General features: G+C 39.0%; 2 protein-coding genes across 4 annotated transcripts in view; one reads left to right on the plus strand and one right to left on the minus strand.

Annotated features, from left to right (window-relative positions):
* NSMAF (neutral sphingomyelinase activation associated factor) overlaps window positions 1–9,699 on the plus strand; it is a 54,869-nt gene extending 45,170 nt beyond the window's left edge. For both annotated transcript variants that reach the window (XM_019756949.3, XM_074318974.2), the window contains 9 exons: window positions 92–150; window positions 3,221–3,288; window positions 4,315–4,382; window positions 4,812–4,935; window positions 5,855–5,938; window positions 6,899–7,049; window positions 7,484–7,586; window positions 7,714–7,823; window positions 9,029–9,699. In XM_019756949.3, the coding sequence (XP_019612508.1) occupies window positions 92–150; window positions 3,221–3,288; window positions 4,315–4,382; window positions 4,812–4,935; window positions 5,855–5,938; window positions 6,899–7,049; window positions 7,484–7,586; window positions 7,714–7,823; window positions 9,029–9,123 (862 nt within the window). In that variant the 3' untranslated portion in view covers window positions 9,124–9,699. The remainder of the gene's footprint in view (window positions 1–91; window positions 151–3,220; window positions 3,289–4,314; window positions 4,383–4,811; window positions 4,936–5,854; window positions 5,939–6,898; window positions 7,050–7,483; window positions 7,587–7,713; window positions 7,824–9,028) is intronic.
* Window positions 9,700–10,305: 606 nt separating this feature from the next.
* SDCBP (syndecan binding protein) overlaps window positions 10,306–24,893 on the minus strand; it is a 33,348-nt gene continuing 18,760 nt past the window's right edge. The window contains exons 3-9 of one of the 2 annotated variants that reach the window (XM_019756951.3): window positions 24,282–24,360; window positions 22,465–22,574; window positions 17,068–17,226; window positions 15,011–15,186; window positions 13,418–13,589; window positions 12,541–12,632; window positions 10,306–11,475 (exon numbers count right to left, since the gene is read on the minus strand). In XM_019756951.3, the coding sequence (XP_019612510.1) occupies window positions 11,421–11,475; window positions 12,541–12,632; window positions 13,418–13,589; window positions 15,011–15,186; window positions 17,068–17,226; window positions 22,465–22,574; window positions 24,282–24,360 (843 nt within the window). In that variant the 3' untranslated portion in view covers window positions 10,306–11,420. Of the gene's footprint in view, window positions 11,476–12,540; window positions 12,633–13,417; window positions 13,590–15,010; window positions 15,187–17,067; window positions 17,230–22,464; window positions 22,575–24,281; window positions 24,361–24,893 lie in introns of both variants that reach the window. The other variant, XM_019756950.3, reaches the window with a different exon arrangement.

Consider the following 24,893-nt stretch of genomic DNA (forward strand, 5'->3'; position numbering starts at 1 on the left):
TCCAGAAGCTCAGTAAAATTAAATCAAGGACTTGAAAGAGACTAGTGACCTAGTACATAGTTGATAATTTATAAAACTTTGTTTTCAACAGGACGATTACTGGAATAGCGGTGTCTTGCAATGGGTCGTCAGTCTTTACAACCTCACAAGGTATGTCTTCCTACCTGAAAAGTGGCTTACCTAGAATCCTAAAGTGCCCAAGTTCTTTAACTCTCAGTCCAGGACTGTAGTTGCATGTGCTGCCTGCACGTAAAATAGATTCTGAGCAATTGATTTGTAGTATACTGCATCCAATTTTATTGGCATTTGCCAAAAACAGTCATGAAAAATGCCTTTCTGTTTCTGGGAAGGTTTCCCAAACTGTAAGAGATCCGACAGGAATTGCTGCTTCCCATCTACTTGTTTGGAGAGCCGTTCCCACAAGCCTGGGAGGCAGGTATGCTCCTGGCGGGTCCAAGTGAGAACAGGAAGGAGGGCAGCAGCTGCCAGGTCAGACCTGGGGCCTGACAGGGCGAGGTGCGGTTCAGCACGCAGAAATGCAGATTTGCTGTTAAGGTTTTCATTTTTGTCACTCAGCATATACTCAGGGCGTTTATTGTAGAATTTAGCTCGAAATCTAATTCATACGTTGTTAATGTGTTTATACATTATCAAACTATGAAAAACCCTGCAGTGGCTGGTTGACATGACCTATATTTTAATGACACATTAGAATTTTACCGTTTTGATCTTCAAGAAGGACTATACGTCTCTTGCTATACACACCACTGCTTTTCCTGGCAGTCTACTCAGTATGTGATTAAAGCATGCCTTGTCCCCCTTATGTTCAGTGTACGGTGACAGGCACTCTGGAAGGTGTGAAGATGAGAGAGATACTATGTTAGCTATCCTGCTTAGGTCTAAAGATAACTGGTTGTACCCCAAATTTAGTAGTAGGCTGTTTTTGAGTCTACTTCCTCTTTAGTCTTTATCATAGGACATTGTATTTTTCATCCATTAAGTTAAGAAATGGTGCTATCCAATTAAACACTTCCAGGTAAATCAGTGACTACTCTTAGGTTCTGTAATCATGGTTTATTAACTGTCGCATGTCATTCCTGTGTCTTTCAAATACAATCTGAGATTTTATAAAACAGAATTTTCCGCACAGCACAGAAAATACTGTAGAGCAAAGGAAGTTAACGTACAGGATACACACTGGGCCATGTTGGGGTCACTGGGACGATGGCTGATAGAAGGAAGCAGTCCGTGTTTTGCCAGGATTCCTACCTGCTGAGTTTGCCAACACTGTAACACAAGACAAAATTGTTTACCTTTAAGCAGAGCTTGTGTTCTTACCTGGATTTGTCTGACATGGTTTGTTGAATCCTTCAGTTTATTGTAGGTCCTTGTAAACCATGAGTTTTAGGAGCATCAAGGCTTTAAACCTCGGCGACTTATTAAACATTACAGTGCTTCTTTGTGAGGTTGTTTTTAAGTCAAAAGCTTCTATTTTTTTCTGTTGGTTTCTTCTCACTCTTAATAATTCCTGTTACTGATTTATAGCTGTTTCCTGATTGCCACACCAAAGTTATGTTTCTTCCTCAAATATGCAGTGCATGTTTAGGTCCATGACATGACAGGGACCCACCCATCACCTATAAGACCAGTGCTTCCAGCCACTGCGACATGATTACTTCCTTCCTGTTCTCACTTGGTACCTTGAGGGAACCTTTGATTTCAAGGAAAGCATTGTCCATACCAGGCTGGCTCCTGGTTTTCTGCAGGATGCCTGAATGAGTGAGCTCAAGTAGACTTCGTGGTGAGAACACTCGGAATGGCCTGTAGAGAGGCCGTTCTTTAGAATCAAAGGCAAGGTTGGGAAGACTAGAATATCAGTGAGTTATCCCCTCAGGGTAAAGTTCACGGATATTGTGTTCGTTCTTCTGTTTTCATTTTCAAGCTAATGCTGGAGGATGTTTTACTTAGACTCATGTTTATACAGTCTCAGCTTTTCTGTATGTTGGTGTTGCAAAAACTAGGTTGAAATATTAAATTTTACTATACAGAATAAATTACTTAAAGCTTATTCTGACCTTTTATTTATCATGTTGTACAAGTGTAATCGTGACCCTGTATCTTCTATTTTTGAAATTTAAACTTCTGATGTAATTCGAGTTGACCGGTGGTTTGGCTTGGGACTTTTTGAGGGTTTTTTTTCTTTCCCTTTTTTGTTTCCCTCTCCCCAGCAAACGTTGATGACTGTTTACTGTGCACTTACTCTGCATACCAGTTCCAATGGTTCTGTTTAATCTGCTAACATGGGAGGGGTTCTTTGGGACTGTATGGGATTCACTCTGACCCTGGGGCAGAATAGCCTCTAGGAAGCCTTTCCCTACATCTCCCCTTCCCCCGCCCCTCCACACCCCCAAGTTGCCTGGCCAACTTCTTCCTTTGTTCCGCCCTCCTTGCTTGTCTATAAAACCTTTTGGCGATATTCAAAGGAAAGCAGTATTTGTGACACGGAGTCCACTACCTTCCCTTAATGCTGGCATTTGGAATAAACCTGCTTTTCTTTCCACCAACCTTGCCTCTCGAGTTTTGGCTTTCATGCGGCAAGCAGCCAGACCTTTTGCACAGTAACACAAGTATGTTTACAAATGAGGAAATATTGCATATTTCAAATATGGGATGTTTGGAGTACGTTGTAATTTCCCAGTCTTGGTTTTTAAGAGGTTGTTTTGATTCACTTCTAAAACTTCTGTTAGCGGGGGAAATTAAAAGCTTCGACAATTTAATCCCTACTTTATTACTTCAGAAAGCTAGTGATTCTCTTCCATAAATATTGATTCAGGACAAGGAATCACACGATAATTGGGCTAATTTGTTTTAAAAAACTTATGTTACCACAACCTTTTTGTTTTCTTTAATATTAAAATTGCTATTTTACTCCTGTTTAGCTTCTATCCATTGTTAGACTTAACTCTGCGTTCAGTCATGCGCAAATGTCAACAGTATGCTGTGGCTGTAGGGGGTTTAAGTTGATTTCCTTGTCATGGAGTTGCAGATCATAGATAGAATCTTAATGTTGGATGAAGCCTTAGGTCATCTAGCCCCATTTACCACCCAGGATATACCAGGAGTGTTCTGCTGGGGCTTCAGGAACAAGGGCAGCGTTCTTTGTCCTCTGTAAGAGTCTGGGAATTGTTCTTACATGTTTGCTTTCTCATTATTAAATTAGATTCCACCTTGAAGATGTTTTCTAAGCAATCCAAAATGTTGCAAAGAAGTATATCATTTTCGAATATGGTGAGTTCATTTTAATTTTAAATCACTATTATGATAGAAATTCATGTAGCACTTTGTTTTGTACACACACAGATAAAGACATTTCATTTCTCCCAGAACAATTAGGTTTATTTCTGTGTAGTACCTACAGAATACCTTAGATTACTTCTACGTTAAATTTAACTTTTTTTCAAGTTGCCTCTTTCTCATAATAATGTGATTTCATTTGTAGCCTAAAAAACTTGAATCCAGTAGAATTCTCCTTAATAAATTTTTCTTGGGTTGGCCGGTTGGTTCAGCGGTTGGAGCACAGTGTTCATAAAATCAACATCACCGGTTCGATTCCCACATGGGCCAGTGAGCTGTGCCCCCCCACAACTAGATTGAGAAAAAACACACGAAAACAATGATTTGACATCCTGATAAAACACACTATTCCCCAATATCCCCCAATTTAAAAAAAAAAAGGTTAGAAAAAATGTTTTTTTCCTTTTTCGGAATTGTCAGACTAAATGTGTATGTGCTACTTAAAGAACTTATGCATTTCTGAACTGGTGGGATACATAATACTAGAAAACCAATTCTCCTAAATAATATATTTCTTATTGATGTAATTCATCTGAAAGATTTTGAAATTCCCTAGAGAATTTTGGAAGTTTTCCTTACCCACATAAATCTGTAATCCTGAGAGGGTATTTGCATTCTTGAGGATAATTCCCGCTCCCCCTCCCCCATGATTTACCTGCTGTCTTAGGAGTCCCTCTAGCCCCGCAATGAGGGCCTTCCCCAGCCCTGAGCATCATCAGGCAGAGCCTCCTGCACTTGACACACTTTGACTTTCTTTCCTACGTTTGGGAGGAAATAAGGCATCTTGAATTAGCCCATTGAAAAAAGTTTTGTAAATATGAGGAGGGCCAACAAAAACAGAATTTGAACATTAATTGGGCGGAAGGGCCGTGGAGGGGGGGGTATCATATAAGAGTTTTAACATGTTTTGGGATTTCATTATTATTGTAGGTTATGAATGTTGAATCATTTGTATTTCAGGCTTTATCATCGTGTTTACTTTTACCAGGAGATGCCACTGTCATAAGTTCTTCATGGGATAATAACGTGTATGTATCTGTGCGTGCGTCTTGGTAATTCCACACGCACGTAGCTACCTTTGTGGATGTGAAACAGGGGAGGACAAAATCTTCTGCTGGCAGCACACTGGTTTTAAAAAAAAAAACAAAAAAATATTAGATGAGGATAATACTGTTGGATTTGAATATGATTATTTGAATCTAATAAATTTCTCCAATTGAACTCTATTTTTCTTTAAGTTTTAAATTGAAGTAAAAACAGATGAGCCAGACGTGGAAATTTCTAGTTTTAAATTAAGATTTTCAGTATTTTGGTTTGATAACATGAGAACAAGTAGTTTGTTATTCTGTTGGGCCTTAGTAAGTGCAGAATTAAACAATGTTTCTTGAATATGTGTTTAAGAGTCTTAAAATTAAGCTGAATATTGTTTTAATAGTTCTCATTATCTTTTATGTTAGCTATTTTTATTCCATAGCATTTGGAAGACGCCAGGACACATTAATGGGACATGATGATGCTGTTAGTAAGATCTGTTGGCATGACAACAGGCTATATTCTGCATCATGGGACTCTACAGTGAAGGTTTATATATAATTTCTAACTTACAATGTTTGGATGATTCAAATATTATAAAGAATTCAATTACCTGTTAATGTGTTCAATCACTTCACTATTTTTCACAAAGTATGTAAGTGATACATAAGGAAGTTGAATATTATTGCCTGTTTCTTTATGTGTGCACATCTCAATATGATAGGAAGTCTTCCTAATTTTTGTACTGTGTGTTTAACTGGGGGTTGAATGATCTATTATTTGTTACACAGCAGAGTTATAGAGAAATGTGCAGTCGCAGCCCCTCTTATCTAATACAGTTTGAACTAGCAGTTGATCAGTTAATCAGAAGATGTCAAGTGAAAGTGGGGAATCATTAAAAGATAATGCATTTTACTGAAAGTTAGAGCATACAAATGCACATTCATTCCCCATTCTATTGATGTAGGACCATCCATAAACCACACCACTATTCATTGTCTTCCATTTCCAATCTTCAGTTATATAAAAAGAAAGCAAGAACCTAAAACCATTAAAATTCCTTCGAAAGATTTGTAAGAATTATTTCCACGAGTTTTGTAGATAAGTTTTCTTACCTATACCTAATTTTAGTAATTTTCTTGGTGACTCGCCTTTTTGAGTCTTCTCAAAGTGTTAATAGACACTACAACACTTCTGTACTCATTTCCTTAGTTTACACATTACTTAAGTCACATTATTACAACAGCAAGTGCAAGGGATGGAAACAGACAGTTGACTCTTGGTCGGCACATGGTGGTGGGAATACAGGCAGGGGCCCTGTGGGACAGGAACCAGAGCATTAACGCAGCTTCCTGTTGTTGGCAAGTATATTCAGTGGAAGTTGGTCAGTGAAGAGAGTTCTTCCTGAATGTGTTAGAAATGCTTTCCTATTAAATGTTTTCAAATACCTTCTGCACTTTTATTCTAGGTGTGGTCTGCTGTTCCTGCAGAAATGACAGGCACCAAAAGACACCAGTTTGACATGCTGGCCGAGCTGGAACATGATGTCAGTGTGAGTACCAGCCACCAAAGTGCATGAAAGCTGAGCTTCAAAGTCAGGGGTGAGGGGGAGATTCTTGGTTTTACTTAAGTGTTTATGACCTTTTGCTTTGTTTTGCTTATTGGCGATCATAGGCTCACTCTGTTCTTTGATTTGACTCTTTGGGTTTCTAAGTCTACTTTGTCCTTTTTTCTCCAGTTTACTATTTCCCTGAGAATTAGCCACCATCTAACTAGATTTCCAAAATACCAATCTCTCAGCATGACATTGAATATTTGGGTACCCTCAAACTATTTGTGGCAACAAGCTGTGACCCATCTCTCATGTTTTCTGAAATAGAAAGTGGAAGGGACCGTCTGTCTAGGACGATGCACATGCAACAGCTGAGGACAGCGACCTGATATCTGGATGGCCCAAGTGCACTCAGCCTGGGGCAGAACCAGGCTGGCACTTTGTTCTTTTTACTTGCTCTGTTTCTACTGGGTCACACTGCTGCATCTTAGGCTGTAGCTTACAGTACTGCCTTTTCTCTGAGGTGGGGAATTGATGCCTAATTTACATGGTTGACAGATCAACTAGACAATAAGTAATTCACGATGGGTATGCAAGGAGAACCTTGAGAGATCCCCCCCGTTCTCCCAAACCCCTCAAATAAACACCCATCGCCTGTGCTTCAGGAAGTTTGGCTCCAACTTATTATTCATGGAGTTAGACTGTCAGTTTTAGGCTATTTTAAAACAGCATTACATTTCCCCTAGCAATACTTCATTTTATTCACTAGCATATGAAGAATTTCATTTTTAAATAAATTATCATTCAATAGGTGATGATGAAATACATCTGCATTAGTTACACCGTTACACTGTACCATAGCGTTTAATTTATATCATTATGTCCGCATATTTGAATTGGCCTAGGGAAACATAGCTTATGATAATTCTAAATGAAATATGTATGTGTTTTCTTCCTTAGGTGGATACAATCAGTCTAAATGCTGCAAGCACACTCTTGGTTTCAGGCACCAAAGAAGGCACCGTGAATATTTGGGATCTCACTACGGCCACCTTATTGCAGCAGGTTCCATGCCATTCGGGAACTGTATGTGATACTGCTTTTAGCCCAGGTAGTATTATCCTTTTTAATACAGATGAAACCGGGGGAATTGGAATTATTATTTTGAAATAAATACAAATGTAAAAAGAAAAACACTTTTCTGGTAAAAGGCATTTTGCCTGTAGCTAAGGCTGCTTCGTGGCAGAATCCCGTATACTTGGCATTTGTGCTAGTAGAAAAGCTGTGTTGGATATTCTTCTTAATTCCTCAACTCACTAGACAAATTAGTTTGTAAGATATAAATGAACTCACACCAAAGTGTCATCAGCTCTCAGAAACAGAAGCATTTCAAGGACAGGATAGTCATTGGTTAAATAAAACAAGTAGCTTAAGGGAAGTTAAAGTGAACACTAGGCCACCAGATTCAGAAATAAAATGAGAATATTCTATGTAAAAGCCACTCTGAAGCTATAACTTGTAGCTGTGTTTTGCCTCGCATTACAGACAGTCGCCATGTCCTCAGCACAGGAGAAGATGGCTGTGTGAATGTCATCGATGTGCAGACAGGAATGCTTATCTCCTCTATGACTTCAGATGAGCCCCAGAGGTATGTTTTCTTGGGAAACTCGTGAAGACATTTACGTACACACAAGTTCATGGTCACGTCATTTGGCTTGCAATATAGCCCTTCCTTCACGATGAATGAAATGCTTAGTTCTAAATCGTTCTTGCAGGTGCTTTCTCTGGGATGGAAACACTGTTTTATCTGGAAGCCAGTCTGGTGAACTGCTTGTTTGGGACCTCCTCGGAGGAAAAGTCACAGAGAGAATACCGGGCCATACAGGTAAAGAGTTACACAGTTGACTTGACCTTTTTTCCTAAAATATTGAACTCAAACTTGCTTTCCTAGAAGTCCTAGCCACAGCCGTCAGACAAGAAAAAGGAATAAAAGGTATCCAAATTGGGAAGGAAGCAGAAAAACTCAGTTGCAGATGACATGATATTACATATAGAGAACCTCAAAAAACGATTAGAACTGATAAATGAATTCAGTAAAGTCGGATACAAAATTAATATTCAAACCTGCTTTCCTATCAGGAAACATGCTACTCTCAGGCAGAAAACATCCCCGGTGCCCTGCGTGCTGTAAACACCCCCCTCCAGCACCCTGGTTGGCTAGGTGATCTGTATCTCTTGGGTCCTTCGGGATTTAGATTTATGTTCACAGATGTTTGACTCCAAAAAGGAAGTTTTTACATTAACTTTCATATGAAAAATTAAAAACCATAGTAACAGCTCTAAGTTTATTTTTAAATAGAGTTTAAAAAAACAATACAAAAGTAATGAATCACAGTGAAGCTAAGTATCCTTCCCACCAGTGACTCCTACCTCCCAGTTCTTAGAGGACGTTTCCCAGTTTGTCCTGGATGTGTGTCCTTATTATTGAGCAGGTGTTTTTGCATGTGTATGTAATTGGTCTGTCCATTGTTCTTTTCACTTAATAGTGTCTCTTGGAGATTCCCTCTGCTTACATTTGCATGTTTCCTCCTGTTTATTTGGAGGATTTATGGCTTTTAAGTTTTCTAGGATCTATGGTTATACGTTTGTTGACTTCCCACAATGAGCAGTAACGTCTAACCTTCATTCTCTTCCGTCACTCAGTTTTGTACGGTTATTTCTTCTTAGTATTGCACATTAAAGTGATGCGTCTATGCCTTTATCCCCCCAACTCACTAACTTTAAATAGCATGACTCCTTCCAGTAGAAATGGAAGTAAATCAACACACTTAACACCAATTCACCACCTTCTCCCTCATCTGCTTCCTTTTGTAAGAGGAACATGTATTTGCATTCTGTTCTGTACCCATAATTGCCAGTTTTAGCTTTACTTTTAAATGGTTTCTTATTCCTCACAAGTTCCCTGTACCAAGCAGTTTTTAATTTCTACAAAGACTTTAGGATGAGGCAAGACAACATAGTACGTATTAGTTTATCTTTGGGAGCCTCCTGGTCAACTTACGCCCTAACCACAATGTCTCTTTCTCTTAGGTGCTGTGACATGTATATGGATGAATGAACAGTGTAGCAGTATCATCACAGGAGGGGAAGACAGACAAATTATGTTCTGGAAATTACAGTATTAAGTGCCTTTTCCTCTCCTGAGTATTAAATTGAACTCTATTTAATGTTAACTGTTAAATGAACTGGTGAATGTGCAATGATAGTAATTAGAAGTTTTACCACATGAGAAATGTGTGGTTTTAAACTTTCTAAATCATGGTGACTTCATTGAAAGCCATTAGTTGCCACCTTTTAAGGCAGATAAAGATATGACAGTGTTAGGGAGAAAACATTACATTTATAAGGCAGATGGTTGGTCAGAAGACAGGTGTGAGTGGCAAAGTAGCTAAGAGATACTAAGCTGGGCTGGGTAAACTTCCAGAAAGCATTGAACAATTTAGAATTTTCCAAGAAAATGTGCAGTATTCTCTCCTTCCGAGTCACTCTATTTTGTCTTACTGATCTACACAAAACCTGCCTAGTGGGTTTTTTGGGTATGTGTTTTCATGGAGTGGTTACTTTCTATAACCTACTGTCCTCAGATTCTGAGAACCTGGGGAAGGATTAGCAGTTGTTTACTGTGTATAGGAACCATTTATTTCATTACAGCTATTAAATGCTCATCTTTTCTACATTAAAAATATTTTTCTGTAATGAAAGCCATTTTCATTTTCTTATTTAAATGATTTATTACAAAGACAAATACATTTTAAGAACTTTCAGTATCAATCCTTCTAGAAACCTACACTTAGTGAGGTGAATGTTGTTCTTACACTTTTGGAACTACCTTCAGACCCAAGTCCAGATAGCAAAGTAACTGTAAGGCAGTAGCACTGAGTTTCTTTTTTGAACCACAGTAATTACGTGATTTAAAAAATTTTCCTACTCTTTAAAAATATTGTTGTATCTTGTAGACAGTATGGCTGGGGGGCAAACTCGAATCAGACCAGGGTGATAGAATTTTCAGTCAGTTTTAAGTGTCTTTAAACATCACTTGGTCTGAGGTATTGCTAGGGAGAGTCTACAGCCTGAGGTCCTGCTGCTCGGACCTGAGGGGTGCAGACCTGTCAATCTGGGGTTCACAGCTAGAATCACTTTTCCTGACACTCCTAACTCTCCGTACAGAGGGCTTTTCTCAGGGCCCCTGGGTGTCACCTGCGGTGGAGACGCTCTCCCACAGGCCCAAGGTGATTTCCATGCCTACTTTCTAGGTCATGCACAAGTTTGGAGAAAGCCATGGACAGTTTCCAAATGATGCAATAATAGGCAGACTAAAATCTAACTTTATTTATACATATTTCATTAGAGTAGGCATAAACCACAAAGAAAAAAAGGCAGGATAAAGTGTCAATGCCATTTGTTTGCAGGGAGGAGTCAGGAAACAGAACTGATTACCAGGACAGCATTCTAAGACCATCCCAAAGTAGCCAGGTTACATAATGGTAAGAGCGAAGTATCAAAATTAGGTATTATTCCACTTCATCTACAAATGAAAAAAGGGAGTCAAAAGTTTATCCCACTTATAAGAATTTTTACATTAAATATAGTAGTTCACTTTTCAGAAAACGATACCAGTAACTTTTAGAAGAAAGAAGTTTCTGTTACACAATGACTAGAAAATCTCAAATGCAACTAAGCAGCGATGCTATAGCTCAGTATCTATCATTAAATTATTCTGGGCTAGTGTACATTTCAGTTTAATATAGAACTGCATTTTGGGTTTCAGAAGGCAGCAAAAGTTATATTTTGGCTTTTATTCTAGATGCTTAACATAGTTAAGGCGACAGTTCAAGCATATTAATTGAAGGTAGTTAAATTTTAATAATCAACACAATGTCTTGCAACCTACATACACTGTGTAATGCTTACGTGGAATGAAACCAGTGTTATTTAATTGGTGTTTTACAGATGCACTATACACACACACACACATACACACACACGCTAAAAAAAAACTGTCAAAAGCAATCATTCTAAATATACTATGGTTAACAGTAAAAATGCAAATGAACTAAAGTAATATGAACAGCATTACTTGATACCTAGGATAAAAGTTCTAACAAAGCTAAGCCTGCATCAGTCATTCTAATGATAATGGCTTATAAAAGCATCAGGTTGCCAGTAGAGAAACTATTCTATGAAAGTCAGTAAATCTTTTCAAAGTTTCACATCTGTAAAACCAGGATAAGGCTACAACTATCGTGAAGTCTGAACAAGGTACCAGATCAAACAGAGATCCCCAGCCGTAATGTGAGCTAGAAGGTCCTCATGCAGCATATGCTCTCTGGCTCCTAGAAAGCTTCATGTGCATAATATAAAGTTAAGTTGCCAAAGAAGTAAACTGGAGAAGTTCAGCGCAGTTTCCATTGTGCCATGACTTTTAAACCTCAGGAATGGTGTGGTCCATCAGGCTTTTTATAATGCTCGGTGCCATCCTACGAGAGAATCACACTTTTATTAAATGCTGAAGCTTGGGTTTCTTTTTTCAAAAATGCTACGTTGAGCCAAGAACAACCGGAGTCAATTCAAAAACTTAGCACAAGAAAGCATCAGTCGGGTGCTGGGGAGAGGATGAGGAGGGGCAGGTCTTCCTAATGAGTTCTGATCTAAGGGTCTCATGTAATCTAGTCGTTTGCAAATATCCTGTGTGAAAGGCTATCTGGACCTTGACTAGAAAAGTTAGATAAGATACTCCTACAAGGAGGTGCTTGTATATTAAGGCTGATGATTTAAAAAAGAAAGAAAATCACAATGCTGTTATAAATTGGGAGGGAAACTGGGGGTGGGATGGGGGCGACTATCACTAGTTTAAAAGAGAGCACTCTAGAATGATCAGTGATGACAATAACGCTTTTTACCCCAAAAGTAGCTAGCTACCTTCTACCCAGAAGTTGAAACAAACAAAACTTTCATTACAGGAGTTGTATTTTTGAATTTTTAAATTCTATTTCTACATACAAGATAGATTCTGAAAGGATTCTAAGATCGCTTGGCAAAAATAGGATTTTAAAAGCACTAGGGACGATAACCCTTGCTTCCCCTTTTGCAGTCTTCCTACTGAGTTTTCCAGCCCTCACCCTCCACACACCTCTGTAAGCTTCTTGAGATGCTCGAGAATGAAAACTGGGACTCCTAAAACCCTATAGGCAAGAATTCGCCATCATGAACCACCATGAGTAGATTTGTAGGCAGAGTGCAACCACAGCCCATTTTACTGAAAATTGGAGCTGGAATGAAAGCCTGCCCATGTCTGATCATGCACCCTTTTCTTACAGGAAATGTCAAAATTTAGGAAGTGTTTGGTGAATGTTATTCCATACTTGGGAAGTTGTGAGGAGTCATCCTTACAAACCAATTCCTCTGATTTAAACAATTTACTTCAAACTTTTAGATAAATACCCATGCCTTTTAGGTAAAGAACCAAAGGTTTGGGAATTAAAAGAAAGCACAGTGCTTATACTAAGTCACATGATCATAAACAACAAGAACTGTCTACTTACCGCTTAATAACATGCTCAAAGATAAAAGCAGGCATGATTGTAATAGTAATTACAGTCCCAGATGTTGACAATATGTCTGCAATTTGAGAGTCCTGTTGAAACGTAATGAAAATTCCAGATGTTTTATTTAATAAATATAAAACTATGTCATTCTTGATAAATACGTATGTCCTCTTACGTTTTGCTAATCTCTCTAAAATCCTAACCCTTGGTATTTACAATTTTTTCTTATTTTCCTTACCAAGTTTAATTCTATAGAATCACAATGTTATATGCAGTAGCAAAATTGCTAAGTAATCTGAGTTGCATATATTAGCCAAAAAAATCTATTACTTAAGATTAAATAATTTCCCCATATACAATATTATCATATCCCCTCAGTTAACTGTATTCTTAGCCACCGTTTATGAAATGAGCAGGTCTTAATGAAAACCTTTAGATGTTAAAATAGCCCTATTCAGGAATTTGTGGAAGGAAAAAAACTATAAAAACAAAGTACTAATATGAACAGAAACTATTACTCATTTCCTACAATCGATTGCAAACGTTGGGCAATCATTCACTCAGAATGCCATCTAATCTTCAATGCCCACGTCTCCACAGAATTCTAGTGTAAGGGACTTCAGAGATCGTCTAGTCCAGGCCCCTTGTTACAGGAACAATTCCAGATAATAGCTCAGGTAATTCCTTAGACTGGCTTAAGAATACAGCTAGCTCACAGCCTAGCCAGAGCCCCAGGCCCCACGTTGCCCATCTCCCCACTGAGTTTCTATGTTTTGGAGGTCAATATGAAAACAGCACCAACTAGACAGACAAATGAAAAAGACACTTGCTACAAATACAGCCAGCAGAGCAAGACACAAGTTCTGTTCCTTACCTTCAACCCAATGACATTCTGTCCATTAATTTCACAGATGTTATGTTCTGTGAGAAGACCGTTTCTGGCTGCAGAACTATCTTTCACTATGGATGTTATTTTTCCATTTTTAAAGATAAAACCAACATGTCCAGTACTATCCTTATGCATAGTAATTGTTCGTTCAAAGGGCCTGCAAATATAATGGGTTCGATTAAAAATGTAATTCCATGGTAAACATTTTAATGGATGTCTTCTATTGTGCCATACTGGATGCTTTGTTATAATAATCTCAGTGTTTCCAATAAAAGCAACTAAGTATGGCTCCGACATTGCACATTCACAGAACACCTTAGCACAAAAGATTACAGTTGACCCTTCAGCAATGCAGGGGGTAGGGTTAGGAGCACTGACCCCTGTGCAGCTAAAAATTCGCACAGAACTTCTGACTCTGCAGAAACTGAACTACAGTCAGCCCGCCACATCTGCAGATTCCCAACATCATAGCAAAGAATTTGACCCTTAAACAACATGGGTTTGAACTGCACGGGTCCACTTATTAATTAAACCCGTGTATAAGCAGACCCGTGTGGTTCAAAACCCTGTGTTGTTCAAGGGTCAACTGTAATTTAAAACAAATTTCTCCATGATAGTTTGCGTAACTTATTAATCAAGCTGTCCTTTCTTGAAGTATCAAAGACAACTGGATTTTAGAAACTTCCTTAGAGAAAGGCAGGTGTGCAGCTGGGCTATCTGCTCTCACAAGCTGTCCTGCAGGTTAGGATTGCTCACCTCCCTACAACTCTGCCATCAGGTTATTATATGAGTTTTCTGATAAACCTGTGCTTTCATAAAATTAGAACAGTTACATCCTTCTGTTAGTCCAAGTTACTCTTTTCCTTAGATAGAAAGCAAAAATGGCATTCACCTACAACTAAATACCTACCATGTGTGAGAAACTGGAAACACAAAAGCAGATAAACAGAAGTTTATCTGAGAACAAAAACCCAAAAGCTAACTGTGAAAATGGGATATAGGTCCACCTTTAACATGTGTGAGGGCTGGGGCAAGAAATACATGGAGGCCCATGCTTCATGTGCTAAATGTTACAAATGAACTAACTGCTAAATAAAATGTTCCAACCCCCACCTTGAAAACTAGAGCTTCATAACCACCCCAACAGGCCAGCTTTGGTTTTCAAAACTGCACAGAACACTTGTGAGTTCTGCGGGAATCTTGGCCCTTACACCCTCGGCGGGATGTCTAAGCAGTAAATGACAAAGTGAGGCCAGGGACACCATTCTGCTTAGTTCCTTTTCCAATGGACATTTTCTATTTTTTTTAGAGAAACAGATTAAGACAAGAAAGTAACTTAGAGGACAAATTTCTGTAAGCTCTGAAATGAGGTGTATACAAAACCAGAATGCTAAAAAAAAAAAAAAAAAAAAAACAAACTATGTGAGAAAAATCTGCATCACAATTTTAAGACACTAAGGCTCATCAAAAACATTTGATTATTTTCTGCAACAAAATACTACATTCACAGAATCTTAAAAGCGTAAGAAAATGGAAAACTAGTCTTGAATTTCTATTTGAGCTGTTTAGTCAGCTTACCTGTCCCGAATAGTCATAGTAATCTTCTCTCCGAAAGCCTGTTTGAGCACCCTGTGTGCTTTATCAGAGCTCCAGCCTGCACAGTTCTCCCCATTGATCTGGAGCACTTGGTCCCCGAATCTCAGACCAACCAACGAGGCTGGAGAATTTGCCTGGACGAGCTGGACAAATATACCCTACAGGAGAAGACAATAACTGGTCATTTACCACTGTTATGGTATAGTTTTAAAATGCTAGAAAATTAGGAACCAACTGTTTGGGTTAGGAATCTACCCTAGTGAAAAAACAAACAAAAATTACATGAGTATATGCATCACTACCCCCCAAAAATAAACCAAAAATTTTATCAAGGCAATAACCCCCAGAAATAAAGCAAAAAAGAGAGACCTCAAGTGGTGATTTCTACCTCAAATCAGGACCCATCTGGCTAGTCTCAGTCAGCCCTTCAACTTGGAATAAAAAGACTTAGGAAAATGAAGTAGGGTTATTGTAATAAATGTGAGCTTCTATGAGTCTGACAGAAAATCAAATAGGTGTTCGCCACATGATCATTATTTAGGGGAAAGCGAGTCAAGTGTTAGGAATTTCGTGATTTCTTTTACAGTTTAAAAAATGATACTTTAATGATACCTTTTATGATAGTTTAATGATACCTTTCAAGCTAAAGGATTCCTTTATCCATTTGCTAAATTATTCATAATCAAGTAAGATTTTATGATTTATTAAACAGCCTAAAAAGGTGGGCACATTCAATACCACTATAGTTCTTACAAAGAATCCACTAGGAAGTAACTCAAGCATTTTAACTAAGAACTAAACCCATATGGATAGTTTTACTTATATAAATTCTAAATCTCACATGTTGAACAAAATATAAACAAATAAGTATAAAAGAAGAGCAAACCTGGTAAAATGTGAAAGGATCTACAAGGCTAGACCCTATCAACCATCTTAAGCTGGGTCAGACATGACTTCTGTCTGTGTCCTCCACGTCAGTTTAGGGTGGTACATGGAAACTAGGCACCATTCTGTAAAGCGGCCTGACCAATGAGCTTTGACCAACTGGACAAATCCACTGGAAGGATAACTGCAGTGGGGGGCAAGGGCCTATGAAAAGCATCTAATTTCTTTAGGATGGACAGAGGAAGGAGCGCAGAAGAAACCCTGGCAGAAGGGGCAGCAAATACTCTATTCACTGAAGAGGAAGGGAGAGCAGCAAAGTCAGAGCTGCTCAAAGAAGCATGCTGTCTTGAGTAAACTACAAGTGTGCAAAGACATCAATGCCCTCAGCCCTCTGGGGAGGCAGGCAAGATTGGGGCTTCCTGCCAATATCAGCCTCAGCCATTTCCCACAATGCGCCATGCTCATTTCCTATGCGAAAGATTGGACACAATGAGCTGAGACTTCGAGACTAAAAAGGAATCCAAACAGGCAATGCCTACAACCACACTGGGGTAAACACTGGGTATATCCTCAACCTGAACGCTTCCTCAGAGTAACCCTGTTTGATTTCTCCACTAAAGTAAGAGGAGAGGTAGTGTCATTATAAAGTAAGGCTGCCCTAATTAGAAAGCCACCTTTGCTCAGAAATGACCTATTAAATTCAAATTGAAGGATGGAAATAACAAAACTGCAAAATCTCTTCCCAAGTTAAATGATCATCATTTGGCATAAAAATACTCATCGTAAGACACTGATTCTCACTGGTCAGTCTTCTCTTAACTTCTATGTATGTTGCCCTATTTCAATGCCAGAATTCTATTCATATAAATTATGTTGTAATATGTACAGACCAGTGAACTTTATTCCAGGGAGAAGACTCAAAAAAGAAAAAAATATATGCACGCATAGTAACGCTGGAAGTCCCAACTCTGCCTTTTCAAAACAGGGCATCTCTCCAAGTGGAAAAATTTAAGTTAGCAGATTTAAAATATTCTCAATTATAAATACACCATTATAGCTAATTAAAGCATTTCATTTTAAATTATTCTAACATTGATCACTTAATATCCAATAAGCTATTTAGACAAATTCAAATAGACATTAAAAATACTTACATTATCTACAGATTTCAGCCTGAGCCCAATTTTTCCATCTTGATCCTTACACAAAATGACTTCACGAATTCCTTGCTTAATTTCCGCTCTACGAATTCCAACATCATTACCAGTTACAGGAGCCACCATATAGTTCATACTGGAAGGTCTTGCTACCAACTGCTGCCAAAAACATACAATGTGTCAATATTTACAAACATTTTCCATGAAAAAAATCTAAAATGATAAATAACTTGAATATACTCAGTTGTGGTTTCCCAAAAAGTAATCTGGAAATTTTCTTCAGATAAGGTTTGATTTATGCAAAAATGACGCTGGTTTTTACTTACTAATTCTCCAGGTAACGTATTCCCACATTTATCATCTCCGGTAGATTCAATGACTTACTCTCTGTCGGCAGCCTTCTGAATTCACTGCCATTTATTTCATGTGTATTTTGGTTTGTCTTCAACTCAAATGTATTATCCTTGAACTTAAAGGCCTTGAACTTTTATATGGTCTGGTTCTTAGCATCTAGTCACCCTTTCAGAGTTTTTATAAAAGAGCAACCTTCTCACCTGCCAGTACCACTGTGAGGATTAAAAGAAGTGCATGTTACGTGAGTGCTGGCACATAGGACTAATATTATTTCTCGTCCCCTTTAGTAAATACCTGTGGATTACCCAATTGTAGGCACAAACGAGAATATCTAACTTAGGGACTCATGGCAGGTACCATATATATTTCAAGTTTCTTGTATTTTCAAGTTTTCTTGACTAAACCTGGTTTCTTATTTTTTCAACTAAAAAGACAGTGAAGGAAGAGCTCGCCAAGACCTCTTAATTGGAATCTGTCATAAAGAGCTCTGATCAACCTCCATTCCTCAGAGTGGCAATGACAAGGAAAGAGGAACCTTAGCTACATATACACCATGGATTGCAAACTTTTTTTTTTTCAGAACTCAAAGCTGATAGTCTACCAGGAGTAACACACACACACCACATACAACTATACTAGAAATCAGAACACAGCGCCAGAAACTATTATTTATGAAGGATTACAAAGATTCAAAAGAAATAGCTATGAGACAAAGGAAAATTAGTAATAGCATAGAAAAAGAAAAACTTCAGATGCAAATTTATTATTTAGTTTAGCTGGAGTACAGAACAAACGGAAGGCCTTTACAGTAGGTTTAATTCTTGGAAAAGAAATCTTTATTTTTTCCAGCAAGTATTTTAAAGTACCTATATGAGTTCTTACTTACTATTACCATTCTCAAGACCACATTACCTCTGCCCCCTCTGCCATCCTAAGCAAGCAACCATCTCTGGAAGGGCCACTACAATGACCTTCTAGACAGTCTCTCTGCTTAGACTCTTGCCCTTCTACTATCCAATCTCCACAGAGCAAGCACAGAAATCTTTTATTTAAAAAAATCAGATTATGCCACTCCCACAACTCAGCTCCCAACCCCTTACGGTGGTCTCCAAGGCCACAGACCCCTGGCCCTGACCACCCGCCTCCAATGCAATCTGCTCTCACGTTCTACCTTGTTTCCTCTGCCCATCACTGAGAGGCCCTGTCTCTCAGGTCTACCAAGTTCATTTCTGCCTGAAGTCCTTTGAGTTGTCTATACTGTACGGAATGTTCTCCCACCAGATATTCACGCCTCACTCCCTCATTTCATTCAGCTCTCTGCTCAAATGTCAGCCTTTCAGAGAGAATGTACACTCTCGCCACAGTGAAATATAGCCCTGGCAGACTATTCACTTACTCTTCTTCCACATGTCGTAAGTATTGGTTTAGTTGTTTAGAATTCTGAGTTTCGCTAGCGTGGGGAGGGGCAGGGCATGGTGGTTCGCTATCCTAACTATTCTACCACACGTAGCACAGTGCCTGGTGTGGGCGACTTCTTACGCTATTGGCTCTCCTCTCCACTCAGTTAAGGTGCCTGGGGAAGAACAGCATGTTGAGCAGCTGGGCTTCTACCTTACAGGATACAATATAAGCTTTGAATGAGCAACCAAACACATAATGTACTGTCTTCCAAGGCCCAAATATAGGGTGTAGAAACCAAGGCGTGGCCATTGGAATGTTCCCTCTCACTGTTACCTCTAAACACCCATGCATGACACCTTTGCATCTCATCCCCCATCTTTGAGCTTTGCAGTTTGGAGGTCTTACTTACAAGGGAGGAATGCCTCCAGCAGGGGACCCAACAGTGTTTCCCTTGTATAAGAAGACTGCCACCTAATTGCTTTTGACTTCACAGGCCACTGAAACAAAGGCAAGAAGAAGTCACTGACCAGACTAGGGTGGTTAATTCTGGTTACCGAGAGGAAACTGGGTTACTGCTAGGTAATGAGTTCCAGACTATATTTGGAACCCAGGAGATGCCTTTTAGGTCTTCCATGTCCATCAGGAAAATCAACAGAAAAGCAGACTTCTGCTTGCAGTCATGATGGAGCCAGACTGACCTCCTGCCATAAACTAGAAAACTAGAAACATAGGAGGCAAGCATTTTTGGACAGTGGACAACAGGCAGCGTAGGACAGTGATCCCCGAGAGAGGAGAAGCACACAAGGGGAGCCCTAGCATCACCGGCTTTCTGCCCCGAGCACAGAGATCCGAACCCCATGCAGCACACCATGCTCTTGATGAGCTGAGGAGACCAAGACCAGAGGTCAGGAGGCTGAAGCAGCTTGTAAGGCAGCTAGAATTTTCAGGGCTGAGCTCCAGACAGCCCGAGTCTGCTGCTGAATACTAGCCTAAGTACATGTGGTGAAGCTCCACAAGCCAGGCAGGAAGCTGCAGCAGAACATTTCCTGAAGCTCACGCAGGTTGGGAGACATTCATGCTCCCACCAGCCAGAGCAGACTCCTCAGGGCATTCAGTGGAGAACCTAGAGGGGACACACTTCTTTAGTAGGGGGCTCCACTAGCCCTCCGGTAGAGGATGCTTCCGACCTACCCCAGGAAAGTGTATAAACAAGCCCTAGAAGGATCAAGCTGATGCACGTGTAACTTAATTGCCTGCCAGAAACCCGCTGACAAAGTGCCGACACTCTTGAAAGAAATACAACATAATCCAGCTCCTGACAACAAAAAATTCACAATGTCCAAATTCAATTAAAAAAATAGGTGGTGTGCGAACAAGCAGGAAAATGTAACCCATAATCAGGAGAAACATCAATAGAAGGATCTGGAAATTACAGCTCATGAAATTAGCACGCAAATTTTTAAAACAGCTACTATAATAATATGCTCAATATGCTCAAGGATTTAAAGGAAACAATGAATGAGGAGAGAAATAGAAGACATAAAAACCAGATAGAACATCTAGAGAAGAAAAACATAACATGTGAAATGAAAAATTCACTAGATGGAAAGAGTTAATAAAAATCTCCAGCAACAAATTAAAAGAAAAAATTAAAAAAAGGTAGGGCACTACAGAGCCCTGGTGATTCAGACACTTCAGAGATGAAGGTTCAGGTTACCCCACTAGGTATTAGAAAAGAAAGGACCAGAAGAATGTGAAGTAGACACAGGGAGTCTCCATACTGACTCGGGCCTCCCAACCAGTTACCACAATAAGAATCACAGCAGCTGTGATCCCCTTCTCTGCTGTATCTATACATTTTCTGTACACATAGCAATTAACTTTTTTGTTTTTCCCTACTTCCTTTTACATTAATACAAGAATTAGTGTTTAACTTTATACTTTTATCTTTGGTTAAAAAAATACTCATCTGGGAGTGTGAATACTTAGGGGATAATAAATATTGCGCAGTAATCAATCCCATGGACCACCGCCCAGAAATGGCCACAATAACTGGTACTGTCCCATGTGGGGGAAAGGGGAAGAGTAACTTCGAGGTATCAGAGGTAATTGGCTTGATTTTATGCACCCCGACTTAAGAATGACTTCTGTATTTCTACAAATTTGTAAAGTAATACAGAAAACAAGAATATGCGACAGAGACCATGTGTGCCCAGCAAAACCTAAAATACTATGGGTCCCTTAATAGAAAATGTTTGCTCAACCTCAATTTTATGAAGACTTGCATCTTTTAAGGGGAAAGTATAAAGTTGTTATTGCTGTCTTGTGAACTCAGAGTATTTGTTGAAGTGTGTGGACATACTGAGTTCAAAGGAGTAGGCAGTGCTAGGTAAAAAGCTACAAACCCGTCAGCTCCAAACCCACCCTTCTAGACGCTAGCTAGTGATGCTGGGGGTTAAAATGTGCAAATTACATTTTCCTTTGTCGGCGGGTTTCTGGTTAGCATCCACCACGTGAGGCACTAGAGGGAGACCGGAAGGCTGGAAGAGGGATAAGTGTCTTGTTCCTTCCTGTTCCTGTCACCACTGCCTGGTGGCAGCAGTTAACTCCATTGTCCAACTCTTACTGACATTCCCAAAACCAGCCTCAGTGCAACCCCTCTGAGGTACCAGCGCTGTCAACGGTGTGCCCTCCGCCAAGGTCTGAGGCCCAGCTCCATGGAGCTGGTCCCCCACACTTCTGGTTCTCACAACTCCGATCTCTGCCCTGTGTTACTCCAGTGCTAAGAGGAACAGCTACTTTCTGCAATTACGGATGTATTCCATTATTGCTTTTTTCAATTCTTAATCCTCTTTGTCTAATTTCTTAAATTGTCTCTGTTGAAATACCTACTGTGATTTCTGTTTTCCCAAGTGACCTCTAACTGATGCAAGTTTTCAAAACTATTTGGCAAATAAACAAACACCAGGTACTGGGGTTACAGCAACAAGACAGACATGCACTCTGTTTTCATGAAGTGTTTAACTGTAATTGTAAGTGCTAAGTACTACGGCCTTATAGCAACGACCTTAATAAAAGGCTACAAGATACAGCATATTTAAGCCTAGAACTTGGGGTTTAATTATAAGGAACTTTAGACCTTGAAATGTTAAAAGATTATGAGCAAAATAAAGATATGATAGACCTGTACTTCAGGATGATGACTCTAACAGCAGCTAGTAAGCACTGTTTGTTGGAAGAAGTTAAAAGAGGAGTGTGAGAGACTACTGGAACAAGCTAGGTTAGAAGTATAGAAACCCTGCAGAGGGTTACAGTGGGACTGGACTGGATAAAATGAATACAGGAAACGTGGCGGAGACAGCATCACTAGGTCTTAGTAACGGACTATATGCAGAAGACAAAGGAGAATGGACTAGTCAAGGCGTGCTAAGAATTTTTAACTCCTAATAAATTGGAAAAGTGGTAACAGCACAAAAGAAAGTAGACTACTTAGAAGTAATATTCAGAAGGCAGTCTAAAATTTCCGACAAGAGAAATCAACGGTAAAGTTACGCATCTGTAAATTAGCCACAAAAAGAACTTATATCTATGTATAAAGCATGATTTTCTGTAATTCAAAATTAATTACACAATACATACCCCCTGAGATGGTGCTCCAGGGACCATGGCCATATTTGCATGTATCTCCTCTTCATTTAAACTCAAGCCCATGTACTGAGAGAGCTCCGGATATAGTTTAGGATAGAGATCTAATATAAATAAATCAATGAATAAAGAAAAACACATTCAAATGAAATATTTTTCAATAGAATATTACAAATAAAAACTTTTTTATAATGGACTTCTACTTATGTTTAAAAAGTTACATTAATTTATAACTTTAGGATGAATTTCAATTAGCAAATTGGAAAAGCACCTCCCTGTCTCTGTAATGACAATCAGAAATGGAAACTACAGAAACAGTTTAATGTGGGGCCAGCCCAGTGGCCCAGGTGGTTGGAGCGCCATGCTCCTGACGCCAAGGTCACTGGTTCGATTCCCACATGGGCCAGTGACTGCGCCCTCTACAGCTAAGATTGTGAACAACCGCTCTCCCAGGAGCTGGGCTGCGGTGAGCAGCCAGAGGTTGGCGTGAGCGACCGTGGGCTACTGTGTGCTGCCCAGGCAATCAGTATGAGTGGCCGGCAACCATCGTGAGCTGCCGTTGGCTGCTGTGTGCTGCCATGGGCTACCATGTGGTGCCATGAGTGGCCGGTGGCCAACGTGAGAGGCCGGCAGCCAGCGTGAGTGGCTGGCCAGCAGCTGGTAAGAGCTGCTGTGAGCAGCCGACCGGCGACCAACTGTCTCAGCCAGGTCTCAGCCAGGGGGAGCCAAGGTTCATAGTATCAGCATGGACCAGGAAGCTGTGTCCTACACAGCTAGTCTGAGAAACAATGGTTTGAACTGCAGTGGGGGAGCGGAAGAAAGGGCGGGGGGAAGAAACAGTTTAATATGAAAGTTGTAAAATATGAAGACACTTGAGCTAAAATAACCTCAGACTTCTAAAGACTCAGAAGAGTAGAAATAATTTTTCCAAGTAAATTGTCTTTCCTTTTTCTTAAAATAAACCAATCTGGTTAGCAATTTTGTAAACATACCACTGATTCTCCAATATAGAACAACTGACAAAAATGTCAAGGCAGCTATTTTATAATCCAGTCCGTAAAAATGGCTAGGAAACGATTCTTCTGCATTAACTACAATTCTTTTAAAAATTAAGGCTTGTAAACTTATTTAGTGTCATATCATTTTAAGAATGTTAACCACATTCCAAAGAATGTTAACCACATTCCAAAGAAATCTTAACAGTATTTAACTTAGTGGTAGAGTCAGGTACTATTTCACGTGATTTTTACCAAAAAAAAAAATGACTTAAAATGGATTTTCTACAACAAACAACGTTATAGTTATAAGACGAGAGGCCACGAAAACCTACTTAACACTCTTTTTGTATCTTAAGTCATATTATTTATGGTCTCTCTCCTGAATCCCTATGAACTCAAAAGGAAAAGAGACTGAAGAGAAAGACATGGAGAGATTCCAGGATTTGGGAAGGTTCCCCCAAAAGAAGGTGGTTGGAAATTCTCCCACCCCAACATAGAAGACAGTTCAGGAAGTTGAAGAGCAGTCGTATGGGCACAGTTCACATAAATGAATCAGTCATAAGTTAGGAACTCATGAGGACTAAAATTTCATTTAATTAACGTAATTTTCATTAAGCCATAAAACACATCTTCATAGTTCACTTTCTGATTAAAGGTTTATTTTTTTAAATAAACATTTTTTTCTTCTTACTACTAGAGCTTTAACCACCAATTTTATGCTGCATAATTTTTTAAAAAAAATCTCGGATTCCCTATTTCAGCAAAAGAAAGACATTTCTATTCAAGGAGAATGAACCCAAAGTATAAACCTACTTCCATCTTGAAAGACGGGAGCAGAAGCTTCAGACAAAATTGCTGGGTTGGCAGGGTTTGCAGAAAAGGCACTTTGAGCCTGAAAAAGAAAAGAAGAAAATTCTAACAACAATATTATATATACATATTTAAAATTCTTATATCATTTTTATAAGTTAAATTCAGTGCTTCCAAAAAGAAAAACATTGAAGTTGTATTCAAGAAAGTTTAATTTCAAATGCTTCAGCAATATACAGAGGGTGCCAAAATAAATGTATACACATTTTAAGAGAGGAAAAAACTATTAAAATTGCAATACTCAATATATACCAATAACAAAAGACGAATACAAGTCACATTTGACTTCTACAATTACAAGAGGTGCTCAAAGTGGTTACCATCAGCATAAATTTAATAGTTTTTTTTTTTTTTTTTCTTAAAATGTGTATACGTTTTTTGGCACCCTCAGTATTTTTCAAAGAAAATCTGCAAATCAAAAATATATTTCATATTCTAAATATTTTAACACCATGCACAAAAAACTTGACTAAGCACCATTCTTTATATCTTATAACCAATATTTCATAGGGGTGCTGCAGATTAATAAATTAATATTTTCAAAATGTATTACAA

The sequence above is a fragment of the Rhinolophus sinicus genome, chromosome 7 (assembly GCF_057876585.1).
Source record: "Rhinolophus sinicus isolate RSI-liver-muscle chromosome 7, RSI-T2T, whole genome shotgun sequence".
Taxonomy (NCBI): Eukaryota; Metazoa; Chordata; class Mammalia; order Chiroptera; family Rhinolophidae; genus Rhinolophus; species Rhinolophus sinicus.